At 47.8% G+C, this 15,416-nt stretch overlaps 1 protein-coding gene across 7 annotated transcripts in view; it reads right to left on the bottom strand.

Moving 5' to 3' along the window:
- FANCA (FA complementation group A) overlaps positions 1–15,416 on the bottom strand; it is a 137,790-nt gene that overhangs the window by 61,851 nt on the left and 60,523 nt on the right. For all 7 annotated transcript variants that reach the window (XM_032959126.2, XM_076068687.1, XM_076068686.1 and 4 more), the window contains 8 exons: positions 15,277–15,337; positions 13,904–13,953; positions 10,659–10,744; positions 8,528–8,641; positions 6,984–7,090; positions 3,763–3,833; positions 3,314–3,413; positions 2,655–2,866 (listed from right to left, as the gene is read on the bottom strand). In XM_032959126.2, the coding sequence (XP_032815017.2) occupies positions 2,655–2,866; positions 3,314–3,413; positions 3,763–3,833; positions 6,984–7,090; positions 8,528–8,641; positions 10,659–10,744; positions 13,904–13,953; positions 15,277–15,337 (801 nt within the window). The remainder of the gene's footprint in view (positions 1–2,654; positions 2,867–3,313; positions 3,414–3,762; positions 3,834–6,983; positions 7,091–8,527; positions 8,642–10,658; positions 10,745–13,903; positions 13,954–15,276; positions 15,338–15,416) is intronic.

The raw sequence follows: 15,416 nt of genomic DNA, 5'->3' as shown, positions 1-15,416 counted from the left end.
AGCTTGAAGCGCCTCTTGGGATGTCCATCCCACCGAGATGTAGGCGGCCTCGAATCGACGATGAAAAGCCGTCCAATCTCCTCCTGCAGCAGTGAACAGACGCACCGGTGGCAGCCGTCGAAACTTGGGAACGACTTCCACCTTGGTAGCCGGCGGCTGCTGCTGCGGCGCGGGTCGATCGTCAGAAATGGCGGATGAGCGGAGCACGGCTGCAGTCCGGGAAATGGCGGCAAGGTCCAGTGCTCCAGTCGCCTCGGTCATAACAGCGGCGGGAAGCGCGTCTTCGCGTCCAGTGGAAGTCGCAGCAGTCATCCGTTCAAACAGATGAGCGGCGGCCGACTGCAGCCTCCCCAGGTGACCGGCGATGTCCAGCCAGCTCTGCGGAGGAGGTGGCTGTGCTGGACTCGCCATACACTCCTGAGCCAATTGCAGCACGTCATCGGAGCGGGCGCTCGGAGCTCCGGCATAGTATCCTGGTCGGCGTCGTCGTGAGACGACGCCGACAGGTGGGTTTTGACGTTTCATCGCCGACTTGGACATGACGGCTAAGGTTCGTTGGCACTTCTAACACCAAATGAAGTGTCTTGTTAAATTACTCACACCGACACGTTGTAACAAGTCACCTGCTTACACCAGTCCACCCAATCGTAGATTGGCTGTAAGTGGCTAAAGGATAAATATTAGATTAGGCTTATCCCTCACATTTAAATCTTCGTCTTCCCCTATCGCGAGGTCCAAACTTGGCTGGGGCAGCAGCAGCAGAGGGCGGCCCCAATCCCCCTCTTCCCCTCCCTCTTTCGTGCGGTTACCGTCACGCCGGAACGGATTACCGCCGATTTTCTGTAAGCCCGTTACTAGAAAAAATTTTGGCATGTTATATCCGGCTAGCGCTTTATTGCAATAAAAAAAATAAAGAAGCTTTAAATTATAAATAACTACCAGGAAGTACCTGGCTTTATACGGCGGAAAAACACATATATTTCAAAACTTGTACTCGCTTAAAAAAACATTACATATACTAAGCAATTATAAAAGCCCGGCGTTCCGTTTGTCTGTCCATTTGTCTGTCAATAAAATAATAAGAGCCTTACAGAAGTCACCCCCCCCCGACAAAAATGTTTTTACCCCCCACCACCCAATTTTTATTTTATTTTGTCGGCATATACACATACACACCCTACATACAATAGAGTCAGTAGAATATAGTGACTCTATATATACCTACACACCAAACATGCAATAGTCAGTTGTATGTAGTGACTCTATATATACCTACACACCCTACATGACTATTGTAGTATCAAATTACTCTATAATAGTACTATCTACTGACTCTATAGCAGTAACTGCACACATTGGGGTGGGGGGGATATCAGGCCCCTCTTTGGTTTCCTCAGCCTGTGCTTCTGCTGCAGTGGCTGTGCAGTATCTGGCTTGTCTCCATGCACGCTGTTCTGGAGTTTCTTCAACCCGTGCTGCTGAGGTGCCTTCTTGTTTGTTTGCTGTCGAGAAAGCCGCTGCCAATGCACTGTTTGTTTTGCACGCCCTCACCCTCTGTGTTTGTTTTTGTTTTGGAGGTTTTTTTTCTTGTAAACAAAATGACCACCAAGTCTTTAACGCGAGAGAACCTCCAGTTGTAGTCGCTAAGCAACCGTGTTTGCGTTGCTAGGGGCAACCGCGAGTCGGTGTTCCGCACACGCGCAGATACGTGCTTTGGCATGTTCTCAAAGTTATCATTGCAATCAGCGTACATTGTACAAAGTGTAATTTTCGAAGTTTAGATTAGACCAAGGGCAAAAACAAATAGCAAGTATTCGTGGGGGCTTATTTTCTTCTATTTGTGGAGTGGGTTTTACGGAGGCACTTGAACAGGGAGGCAACACGTTTATTCTAACACCCCCAATAGGGTAACTGCATAAACGTACGGGATAACGACATAGGTGGTGACTACCACGAGTAACTCAGACCACAACGGGTAACTACATAACCGGGTCAGTCAGTAACGCACTGCCTGACCCACGAAGCCGAGCGCAACGATCGAAGACCGAAGAGACATAGCACGGCGGGTTGATTCCAGAAGACAGCCGCGATTGCTCTCAAGACCTCCCTTTAATGCTCCCGAGCGTGGCCTTGTTCCGCCTTCGGCCACGCCCCCTTCTAGATTTTACCAGCAGGTTCTCGCCTGAGCACTACGTGTCCCTCAAGCCACCGTTTGAGGCCCCTCACAACCCTGTCCCGGTCACGTGCCCTCTCGGGTTCATCCAGATTGTCACGTCCTTACTTGCCCTCTCTCTGACCGTCACCAGAATCAAGCCCCCTAGGGCCCGCTTCCATGCCATACCTACAGTTTCACTCTTGTGACAGTAGCTGGCGCTAACTGCCATAGTGCCTCCATTAATGTCACTACATTTGTGTACTGTTAAAACGTAAACCCAATAGTATGTCACACACAGACAGAGAGACAGACAAAAATTACTTTTATTGGTAAGATGAGCACCTCTTCCTCTCTCTCGCTCATTCGAGTTGGGAAGCCCTCTGAGGTTTCCTCCTGGATTGTCGTGGGACATTTTCTGCACTAAACGCGGATGGAGAGGGAATGGGGAGCGGACTCGTCGTGTAGGAGCTGGACCCAGTGCCGCACAGATGCCACTCACCGCAACGAGAGGAGCATCTCCACGGCGGAGCTACAGGGCAGCGCCGCGCCCACGCACTCCGTGAACGGCACGGCCTGCAGGAGCGGCTCTGCAGGGTCGGTGGCAGCGGATGCAGGAAGTGCTGTCACGGGCGGGAAGGAGCTGCAGTACTGGTGCATGAGCGCCAGCAAAGCGGCCAGGCCCAGTATGTGGCAATCGCTTAGCTGCTGGCCCTGAGCACACACGATCCATAGCACAAGCCTTCTATAGCACATACAAATCACAGGACATGCCTTCGATAACACACACACCATCCCGTAGCATACATCCTAAGAGCACGCACCCTCTAATAGCGCACAGCCCTCCAATAGCACACTCCATCTACAGTATAAAACCTAATCTCACGTGTCCACTAACAGCACACACACACCCCAGTAACACGCACTGCATATATAGTACACCCAATCCACAGCACACTCTTTCGAACAGCGCAATCAATCCAGAGCACAACCCATCAATGGCACATGCCCAATAGCACACCCTCCCATAGCACATCTTCTCCAATAAAACACCCCCTCCAGTATGTGATGATACTGAGATCTGTGATGATCAGGATAATAAGGGTCATGAAGTGGTTAGCGATGAGGTTAGTGATGATGTAAGTCATGACGAGGTGGAACCTGTTTGAGGAGGAGGGCCCACACTCTGCTGAGTAGCGGCTTGTGAAGCCAGCTCAGGCCCGCGAGCATCAACACGAACCGGCAACTCCAGTCAGGCAGCCTGCAGCACCCCACAGCACAACACACTTAGCAAACTACACACAGCACGGTGCAGCATAGTACACACAGCACAGTGCAGCATAGCACATCGCAGTAGAGCATCGTACACATAGCAGGGTTCAGCATAGTACATACAATACAGCTTAGTACACACAGCACGGTAAAGCAAAGTACACATTGTATGGTAAGTGTTGTACAGAGAGCACGGTACAGCATCATACACGCAGCAGGGTATAGCATCATACACACAGCAGAGTACAGCTTAGTACACAGAGTAGGATACAGCATCGTACACACAGCAGATCACGGTAATTAAGTTCACGTTTTGGGGCGGTGTGCCACTCCCTAACCTGAAGTCGTGGTGCATGGCACAGACACCAGTCACCGCCTTGCAGAAGCTGTTGAGAAGCAGGTCGACCAACTGTGAGAGAGAAAGAAAAAAACAACAACAGTAAGTAACTGGCATTGGCCAAATGTCTGAATGCTGCAAAATCGCCTCCATATGGCTCGATTGGGATGAGAGATAGCAACATCACCCCCTTCTAAAACAGAGTATTGAGATTCAGTGGGGCTGCTCTCCCTTGTAAACGAGCCCGACAACAATAATAACTGTGGTGGAGAGTGACGGCGTAAGATGACGTGCACCCGCTATCCTTGCTACTCGACCACAGGTAAAGGTGTGGAAGACCTCGCCACTTGTTCAATGATGATGAAGAGTTGCACCACGTAAGTGCATGGAAGAGGTCTTGGACAATTAAGATGGAATTTACGACAGAGTTTCTTTCTAAATAGCAACGAATACCCCAACTTATGTCATTACATGAAAATGTTGAAGCGCAGATGACGAGGAGCTGAAGAGAGACCATGGACACTGTCAAGGTCTGAACTCTGGAGTTGAGTTTATACAGATCATCGATTATCCAGCAGCTTCGAGGGGAAGCGGGTGCCGCTTCCCCTCGAAATAGTTTATTTTTGCACATTCTTGTATGACATTGTTTTAGTTATTGATATATGTTTTTTTAAGTGTTTAAAATTTGTTTATGATATATTAGCATAAACAAACATACGAATAAAAAAATCCTACTGTAAAAAGTTACTGTATTTACTGTACCATACTTATCATTCCAGTCTCGAAGACTCTGCACGGGGTGATGTCCGTACTACTACACCCTTGTTTCAATAACATGGGTTTGACGATCACCGGACTGATGCAGGCTTTAGACCGGTGCTCTGGCAAACGCCAAATTCACGCACTTTTCGCCGGATCACACTGTATATTTTCAGTTTTTATTGCTGTAGTTATTAGTCATGAAAATTGTATATACGTGCAGTATTTTCCTTGTTTAGGTTGTATGCACTGAAAACCTACTGTATATAGCATTTGATACTGAAATCAAGCATAGCTCCTTTTTTTGTCACACACACGGTGCCGATCGCTAGACTGGTTACTGCCTTTGGAGCGGTTTTGCCGATTTCGCCGGATCAGCCTGGGACCAATGGCAGAGCCAGGATTTTCAGGTGGGGGGGGGGAACCCCTCCAGCAATGAAAAATGATAGGAGTTGTAAGTAAGTAAGGAGTTGTTAGTGAGTAAGGAGTTGTTAGTGAGTAAGGAGTTGTTAGTGAGTAAGGAGTTGGTAAGTAAGGAGTTGTAAGTAAGTAAGGAGTTGTTAGTAAGGAGTTGTTAGGAAGTAAGGCGTTGTTGGTAAGTAAGGAGTTGTTAGTAAGTAAGGACTTGTCCCTTGCTTTTTATTCGACGCGTGTGCGTCCATGGCACAGCCATCGATCGAGGGTCGAATTCGAACCGCGTTGTGTGATCGACATCGCGCTCGCTGAAGGTGAATGCCTTCAGGGAAGTCGTGGACTCTGTTTACGCAACTGCGCACAATTCTGTGAGTCACTTATAACTGCTTTGCCGTTACTTATTGCCAATTATGGACTCAGACTATTGTCCTATCATCTCATAGAGTCCCTGGCACAACAATATGCTACATAGTAGCAGAAGGGGGTCGCAAATGCCGATTTATTACTAATAAATCCCAATGATCCGATCGAAATTAGGGATTTCGATTGGCACGTGCCCCCCCCCCCTCCCCCCGTGGCTCCGCCAGTGCCTGGGACCCCTGGATAATGTTGGAAGCCAAATGATCGCGTGCTGGATAATCGATGAACTGTAAATCCAGAATGAGCTGGAATCAGGTCCTCCACTCCACGCTGTTGCTTGGACTTCATCCAAGACGTGAAGATGTTATGGTGGATGGCCCTCCAGGTAGAATTGACACCAGAGGCAACCACGTTTGTAGGTCTTTTCCTCTGAAGGAAAAAGTGTACGGATTTTTGGGGACATTAAAAGACCAATTTTTATCATATGCATGAACATTGCACATTTCGATTAGCACGGTTGACTACGTACGGCCCGAAAGAAGTCCAGCATTTGTACGTATGTAGTGAGTCACTTCGGAGACACGAGTTAGGAGGCAACAACGTTTATTCTACACTATATAACACCGTTACACACGGGACTACAATATGCCTATCTCTTACACACCGTCACATACAGGACTACGATATGCCTATCTCTTTACACACTGTTACACACGGGATAACTATAAACGGGTCAGAGCAGCCAACGTGCTGTCTGACCTGACATCAGAGAAAGAGATGAAGCCGTAGCACCTCAGGTTCACTTCACCTACAGACAGCCCCGCTCTTCGATCTGGGCTTCCCTTTTATCTCTCTCGGCGCAGCCTAGCTCCGCCCTCGGCCGCGCCCCCTTCTGGAACGTTCCCGAAGGTTCCAGGCCACCTTGCACGTGCCACCTGCCCGGCTCCGCCCTTAACCACGGCCCCTTCAGGAACTCTCCAAAAGATTCCCAGCTACACTTCCCGTGTCCCCTTGGTCAGCTTTGCCCCACATTCCTCACGCCGGCCCATCACGTGCTTCACCCGAGGCCGGGGTGACTCATCCTCATATGCCCCCTTCTGCCAGCAGCCCGCAACACGCTCCCTAGTGACCAATCACGTGGCATTCACTCGCTGTGCTGGCGTAGTGGCTACTATCCCCTAGTCTGTCAGTAGGACTCATCAGCCTCTCTCTGCTAGCACCCAGTACCACGCACCCGAGCAACCCACTGTGTGGTACTGCATGGTGTGCTAGCCTCTACACCCATTTTTCCTCATTCTACTGTACTTAGTGATACGCGCCGTAGTGATCCATTCTATATCACGACACGTACACAATGCACCCCACTCTAGACAATGACATCCTTCTCCAGGTAGCTCATCGGCAGAGCGAGCAGCTCCCTATCTGAAGGTTGTAAGTTCCAATCCTCCTCGATCGATAAATAAAAACACACTTTGCGGAAAAGGCATAAGCAGTTGTCCCATGAATAGACTCCATACTCGCCATAAGAATGTGGATTTCTTTCGTGACTGGTTTAGGGCTATAAACGGGAGAGGAGCAATCACCTCAATGCTCATTTGAGCAGGGGACTTTGTACTGGATTGTTTGGATCTCAGGGTAGGTGGCCACGCTAATCCCCAGCCGTTGTCACCTGCGGTGACCATTGCCCACCTGAAGGTGCTCCTTGGCAACAGGGCCCAGGCGGAGCTCCTGGGGAGGATCGGCCCCATGCAGCTCCCGCAGGTACTCATCCACAAGCAGCACGAGATGTGACACTGCTGCTCGCATGCAACATCACGCAAAGCACCACGATGCAGCACCACGATGCAGCACCACTATACACCCCACTATACAGCACTATGTAACACCACTAAGTTACAGCACCACATTACACACCGCTATACAGCACCACTATATACACGATACACACCACTATACAGAACCACGATACAACATCACTATACACATCACTATACAGCACTACGTTACAGCACCACATTGCAGTTCTACACAGCACCACATTACAGCACCAGGTTATAACGAGAGAATACCGTACATCCGTGGAAAGCTTATTGAGCTATGTGGTCAAATAAGACATTGAATAGCATAGCGGGGTCCAGTGGACATCCCTGTTGCACCCCAAGGTGAACAGAAAATGGCTCTGATACCCGGTCACACAACTTTATTCTGGCCTGCCCACAATACTGCATTGCCAGTGGGTCTTACATGTCATTGATCAATGGCATACACAAAATATTTATTATATTTTATCAGGTACAGCCCATTGAGCTACGTAGCTCTTTTTCAGAAGCGACCTGGCTATCACAAATGATAGCCCAATGAAGAGGCATATCATGTGGAAATTTATATCAGCCAAATACTATAATATATGATTGTGAGCAGAGGGCCTGCAACTCAGAAAGCACGAAGAATAACCCAAAGCCATGGTCTACACACAAATACACACACAGATCCTCCATATAGCCTTCCAACAGACTGTTGATGCAAGGTGCTGCTAGATGTTTGTACAACTTCTTTCACACCGTACATAGCCAACCGTGCTAAATAGGTGCAGGGAAAGGTCAACAAACTGAACACAAAAAGCAGTTGTAAAGAAATGAGTGCTCAATCTATATTTAAAAGTGTCTTCGTCTCCCCAGTGCTCACGTTCACACACCACACTAAGTACCCATTAAAGGCTGAGTCAACCTATGGGAGGCCCAGGATCAGTTCATATATACGTCACTCAGGGTGGTCAGGAGCAGGAATCAATCACGGGTCGCCAAGTTCCAAGCGTAGTGCGGCAATCACTGCACTACCACTAACCACCACAAAGATAAACAATTCCCCACAATGTAAAAAAACAAAGACAAAGATCCCACGTATAGCCTTAACAGACTGTTGGGGCAAGTGATGTAAGCGAGCACCTATGAAGGCCGGCACGGCACACGAGGGGGTGGGTGGCCAGCACCACACCCGAACCCATTTGTCTTCCCAGTGGCGATGTTTACACATTACACCAGGTACTCATTTGAGACTGAGTCGACCTGGGGGAAGCCCAGGACCGATTCAGATAATTGTCACTGGTGTTGGCCGTAAGCGGGAATCGAACTCGGGTTGATGGGTTTGTAGCACAGCACGCGAACCGCTACACTACCGCTCCCCACCCAATGCAAAAAAAATGCACAAATATGCACACGGGCATGGGTGCTGACCGTCCTGTGTGTCCGGGCTCCTGGCTGCAAGGGAGGCGACAGAGGGGAGTGACTCCAGGCTCTGCCGCACGACGTCCATCGGTTCAGAGGGAACTCCTCCCACGGGCAACGTGTCTGTGACAAAAACAACATCAGCAGCAAGGTAAATCACAAAAACTCACTCGCATACAACTCAATACTCCTCTTGTCGTATGGCAAGGTAAACATTGAAACATACGTGTACATCGAAGTTATTAAGCCTTTGTGGAGGCTTGGTGGATATTGGCGATACTGCTTCGCGAATAGGCGGTGTTGGACAGTGTTGAATTATGTGATCCATGATCTAGCTCTGATGACAGGCGGACTGATCTTCATTTTCCCATTTGATGGAGGTGACAGCATCTGCTACGCCATGTTCTGCACTGATTTAGGGCTCAGCACTGAACCATGGGAAGGGGTTGTTCGTGATGGGTGCATTGCACTACAATTCACGCCACTGTTCCTTCAGGCAACTGCGAGGTGAGCAGGGGTAAGAGGGGGTTTGGAAGCTCCTGGTTGATAGGTAAGTTCCAGATCGTCCAGGATGCACTGGGTATATTCAGCAGGTCTGGGCATCTCTTTGGTTCTGGGACGGGTGGTTTAATTCGGCCCAGTGTGGGGCAAGCACTGCACACGGGTTAATCAAACGTCCTGCTTGCGGTGCCCATTGCAGAGTTGAGTTGTGGATCCCAAGGGCTTTGCGACCGGACAGGGGAGCAGTACTCTGCGGTTGAATAGACCAGCAGCGCCAATGCCGCTGCTGTGTGTACACTTGTGCCACCTCCCCATGTTGTGCCCGCTCGGTCTCTCTGCGAGACTCAACCCAGACCGTGGGTTTGTTGAGGGCCCCTTTGAGGTGGTTTCTCAAGCTCCGGCTTCTATCCAGTCAAGCTGAGGTGTTTTGGGCTGGCTTCACGTTTTACCTTCCGCCCATAATAGGGTCACTGTCAAGCGGTTGGCAGCCTTGTCGTTCAGATGGGAAGGTGTTGCCAGTCTTGACCATGTTGGAGAGTAGCATCTGGGGTCTTGAGGTCGCCTGTGAGAGTGTGGCCGATGGGAGACTAGCGGTTGTTGTTGTGCCTTGGACTGTACCACAAGTGCAATGTCGTCCGCATAAATTAATGTACAAGATGCCGTCCTGATGCTGCTCGTGATTACGTTGAAGAGCAGTGGGGAGTGAGCAAAGAGCCTTGCTGGAGGACATTGTTGAATGTCAATGCTCTGCTGGCCTCTCCATATAGATGCACGCAGTACAGTGCCAGCACTTTCCCGAGTAAGGCTCTGATGAAATGTACGGTTTTACTGGCATTTGATGAGCCTACATACTTCAGCTACGTTGCCACACTGTGATCACAGATGATAAATCCATTCATGCCACGCCTGTTTTCTGTTTCCATTGGAAACCAGCCTCAACTTGGCTTGTGAGAACAAGTATCTGGTCACAGCAACTAACAGCCTGGTTTAAAACTGGCGTGTTTCTTCGGGCCAGAAGCACCTTCTACAAAGGGTTACTTGCGGTGGAGAGGAGTGAGATGGGTTGATAACTGGTGGTATTGTCTGGTAGTTGTTCCGTACTGCAGGAGGGCAAGGACGATGTCCTCCTCCTCATACGTGCTGGGATCCCCATGCCAAGCAGCTCTCTGCTTCTTGGTGACCGATAATGTCACGTTGTGGAGTTCAGCGGCCCCCATATGTCACCGTAATGTTCAGGCTTTGCAGCTGAAGTGCACAAAGTCAAAAGTTTCCACAGTTCTCATGCCACCTTTCCAATCGGGCAGTCGAATGTTCATTGGAGTGGGCCCTATGTCTGTGTTGCCACTCTTATTTCCAAACTCCTTCAGGATTCTTTACAATACTGGAAGCCAGCATGGTCTGGAAAGTGTTCCTCAACTCACGGGAGATGCCAGTGGTGGTATTGGCCTTCAGTGCTTCAACTAACTGGCTAAATTTTTCCAGCTTGGAAGTAGAACTCCAAGTTTGTGAGCTGCTTGTCCCGCTCCCCACGCTCGCCATCCCGCTCCCCCACGCTCGCCATCCCGCTCCCCACGCTCGCCATCCCGCTCCCCACGCTCGCCAATCCTCTGCCCGTAATTGCCCCACTGCTTGTACTCACCCTGCTGCCCGTGCTGCTGCTGGATCTCGGCCATGCTGCATGCCTCCACGTAGGCTCTGAACATGTGGCTGGGAATCTTGTCGGCTCTGAGGGTGGGGGGCGGTAGGGTGTAAAGTGACCATACGGTCGCATCGTCTCGCTTAACGAGAGAGACGTTCCGCGGAAATCGCTCGGTAAGCGAAAGCTCGTTAAATGATCGCCGTTTTCCCACTGACTCACTCTCCCCCTCATGTTAAAAGCTGAGCCAGCTACGTTTCAGCCCGAACATTCTCCACTCTTGAACAACTTTTTGGAACACAATAAACAAAAATGACTGTATTATTTTAAAATAAAGTAACACCACATTTAACACTTACAACACATGAAGAACCAGTGCAAGATCCCCCGTATAGCCTCAATAGACTGTTGGGCCAAGTGCAAGCACCTATTAAGGCCGGTACTGCGCACGAGGGGTGCATGGCCAGCACCATGCCCGGCCGCCTTTATCTCACTCGTGGCGAGTCTTCCTAGGGGAGGCCCAGGACCGGTTCTGATAATCATAACCAGTGTTGTCCCTGAGCGGGAATCGACTCGGGTCGCCAGGTTCGTAGCTCCGCGCGCTCACCGTTGCGCCACTGCTCCCCACACACTCCCATTACAATGCTACCACGAGGCCCCCACCTGAATCATGCGTGAAGGCGGCACAGCACAGGAGACTGGTAAACAGCTGCGGGCCGCGGTGCGCTGTATTACAATACTGTAACACTGTCATACCGCAGCGCCCCCTGCCGCCACGGGATGCATTTGATCGTTGATCGAACAAATTTGGGCTATAAATTCTCATTGTTAGCGAATTATCGTAAAAAAAGAAAAGAAAGCTCGTTAAGCAGGAAACGCCTGTGTTGTTATTTTGCACGTTTAGTCAGGAAAGCCTTACTGAGTCTCAACACTTGACTTAAAGCTTTCGTGACTGCAAGAATTCATATTCTTTGGGTCTTTCGGTAAAGTCACGTAGACAGGTTCAAATTAATACGAATAAAATAAACAAAAACTACGACGTTTCGATCACAACATCAGGAGGAAAAAAGAGGGGGAAAAACTGCTGAAAGCAGACTGTTTGCCATACATAGCGGGGTCAACAAAAATATTTCCAAAATCTTGAGTAAACACAAGATCCAGGCTCGATCGAACAGTCCATAAACATGTAGGCTTTCGCGACCAATATTATTCATAATAAAGGTTTTTGGGTTAGATTGCGTAAGTATAAATGTGCCGAAACCCTCCACCACCCAACACGTGACAAATCCCTTACTGATTGGCCTTGTCGGGTGGTGGAGGGTTTCGACACATTTATACTTATGCAATGTAACCCAAAAACCTTTATTATGAACAGTACATAAAATTCGTGATCTGATCCCATCTGTGAAGGATGTGATCCCTGATATGCAATACCCTGGCATCTACAAACTAAGATGTGTCTGCGGTAGTAATTATCTTGGGGAGACTAAGCGACATGTCTCGGACCGTGTTCGTGAGCATAAGGCAAATCTGAAACACGGTAGGACCAACATGTCGGCCGTGGCTGATCATTGTTTTAATGCGGTTGGCTCACATGAAATTGATTTCTCTAAGATGAAGGTACTTTGTAAGCCCACTGGCTATCAACAAAGATTAGTTCGTGAAGCCATCCATATATACAGACACAATCTCAACCGAGAGGATGGGTACAAACCCAGCAATCATTGGAAGGACGTCATAAACCAGTTAAAGTAATAACTGGCTGTGATGTTCCTATCCTGCCACCTTCCGATATTAGTTTTTATTTTATTTTTTCCCCGTGGCTTTGGCTCTCCGATTTTACATGAACAGGTTAAATTTATCACACCAACAGAGCCACCTCCGCGCGCCGACCTCAACGTGGCGGCTCTACGATCTTACATTAACATGCTCATCTCTCACATTTACACAGCCACCTCCGCGCGCTCGCCGTAGAGGCTGCTCTCTGATCTTACATTAACATGATAATTTCTCACATTAACATCACTAACCCCGCCCACTTCGTTGATGACCCTTGGGCTACACCCAGTATTAATCAGTACCAAGTGCAAACACAGTGAGGTCCCCTTCGGTTTACGATGCCATCGATTCACAATCCATTTTTTCTATTTGCGATAATTTCCAACTCACGATGTTTTATATCATGCGGCCACCAATTTAGGCCAATCGGAAATCTCCTAAGTGGACTCAGCAGCAAACCTCAGCCATCAGCAACCTGCCCTTTTATTAGCATTTTGAGAGCAATTTGCTAGCTTATCGATGTTTAATGTGCGTTGCTTATGGAAACAGTTCTCTTGAATACTTAAGCCATATATTTTCTTCGCCTAAAGTAAGCATTTTTATTTTATACTGTAAATATGCACATTTTTAAGCTCCATGTATTAATAATTTATCCATTTGTATTAATATGAATGCTTTAATATGTTCTTAAAATGTTTATTTATTAAAATTACTTGTTTAGATATTATAAACTATGTTTAACGGGTGAAAATTATTACCTTCTGATCGTCTTCGAAGAAATTAAGCCTTTACATTGTATTTCCTACAGTTTATTCCCAATAATTTCAATTAACGATAGTTTTCGTGGAACCAATTAATACCGTTAAGCAAGGGACTACTGTACCGAGTACATTTGGTATTTGCACTCATGTAAAACCCTGGCTATCTGGGCTCAGAGGACAGCCCTGGTCCAGCTCGCTCAAAGGTCCATGCCCAGCCTCAATGTCAATTAAAAGGTACACAAAAACAAAACAGCAATCCCACGTTCAGTCAAGTGTATACATATATTAGTGTATTAGTGAACAGACCAAACAATAAAAAGCGAGGACGTGTCTGTGGGTGTGCGTTGAGGACTGCGGGGAACGGGAGTATAGAGGGTTAGTGTGCTGTGCTACAAACCCAGCGAGCCGGGTTTGATTCCCGCTCACGGCCACCATCAGTGATGGATATCTGAACCGATCCAGAGCCTCCCCAAAGTCGACTCGTCCTCAAATGACTCCCTAGTTCGATGAGTAAAAACTGAACGCCATGAATGAGTCGACAGGCACGTAGGTGACATGGTCATACTGCGTCTTAAGTGTACCGACTCGGCATCACAAACAACGTGCATGCCATTAGCCATGCCATTAGCCATGCCATTAGCCTGGCTCGGTTCAGATGTATCAGCAGACAAGGGAGAATACGTAGTAAATGTTTGCGATGGACCGCACCTCCTCATGGCCTCGATGAAGGCCATGCGAACATCTGGGTCGTCAGGAAGCTGTGACGGCAGCATACAGAAGAAACGCCATGAATAATAATCGAACACGATACCAATTTTGCTCTGTCTCACCAGACTGTGGGTCAACATCGGGTCACAATTCCAAAGTGAACAGATGGTTAAGGTGCTAATGACAAATAAATATAATTTATGGCTGCTTTTATAGTGCTAGGAAGCATGTCGCCATTGGTAAAGACGTGCATTGCAATGTACAAAAGCTATCTTCCTTATCTGGACCACCATTTTAAAATAACTGAATGTATGGCCAATTTGTTAATCAGACCCCTAACTCAAAACAGTTGAGAAATGGGGTCATCTAAATGATCTTGTTGTGATCGGTTTTCTCATCATTACAGATTACAATTAGACTGAAAACTAATTTCTTTAAAACTGCTTGTTGTTGATTTAAAGCTTTCGTGATTGCTGGGATTCATATTCTTGGTTCTTTCAGTAAAGTCACGTAGAAGGGAAACAATAAAATAATAAAAATATTAAACAATAAAATTCTCACGACGTTTCGACTGCAACACAAGCAATCATCATCAGGAGAGAAAACCACAGCAAGATTTTTTTTAAAAAGTGGCGTTTTTTTCTTAACGTTAGCACAACGGGACAGCGATTTTAGCAGTTGTTCAAATGGACGAGTCCATCTATGTTCGGAAAATAGGAGGGGGGAAAGGAAGAGAATGGAATGCGGTCTGAAAGTCACCGCCTCGTCCATCTGAACTTGCAAAATCGCTGTCCGTGGTACTAACATTAAGAAAAAAACGCCACTTTTTTCAAATTTTCTTGCTGTGGTCTTCACACCTGATGATGATTGCTTGTGTTGCAGTCGAAACGTCGTAAGAATTTTATTGTTTCATATTTTTATTATTTTATTGTTTCCCTTCTACGTGACTTTACCGAAAGAAACAAGAATATACTGCTTGTTGTGTTTAGTTTGATGTCCTTCCCCTGCACCTGCGATTAGCACGGTTCGCTATGTACGGTGCCAAAGAAGTTCAACATACATACAAAGTCATGGGCCGTACCCGGCACGCGAGCCTTAAAATCCCCCACCCCTGGCCTGCAGCCACAGGGATGATGAAACTCGGGAATAGAAGCACATTGAATTTCGATTTAATGGCGTGAGAATTTTATTGTTTTATTTTATTATTTTATTCTCATTCTTCGTGACTTTACCGAAAGAACCAAAGAAGAAGAAGCACATTGGTCAGGCGCCCCACGAGCGTCGAGCCATAAGACCAGGATTCTTTCCCAGCCTCACCAAAAACGAGTCCAACAAAGTCGCGCCGGACCTCCGGACGCAATGGCTTAACTTACACGGCGCGTTTTCAGCAGGGCTGGCAAGAAGCGCATCAGGAAATATGGCCTCCTGAAAATGCTGGAAACAAAATGAAGAACATTGATATGAGACATACAGGGTGCTCTTGTAAGCACAATGCTTGAGAGAGAGAATTTGA

The sequence above is a fragment of the Petromyzon marinus genome, chromosome 22 (genome assembly GCF_048934315.1).
Source record: "Petromyzon marinus isolate PM22_M1 ecotype Great Lakes invasive population chromosome 22, UKy_Petmar_22M1.pri1.0, whole genome shotgun sequence".
NCBI classification, from domain to species: Eukaryota; Metazoa; Chordata; class Hyperoartia; order Petromyzontiformes; family Petromyzontidae; genus Petromyzon; species Petromyzon marinus.
The sequence above is the reverse complement of the archived record's forward strand: the minus strand, read 5'-3'. Positions and strand labels throughout refer to the sequence as shown.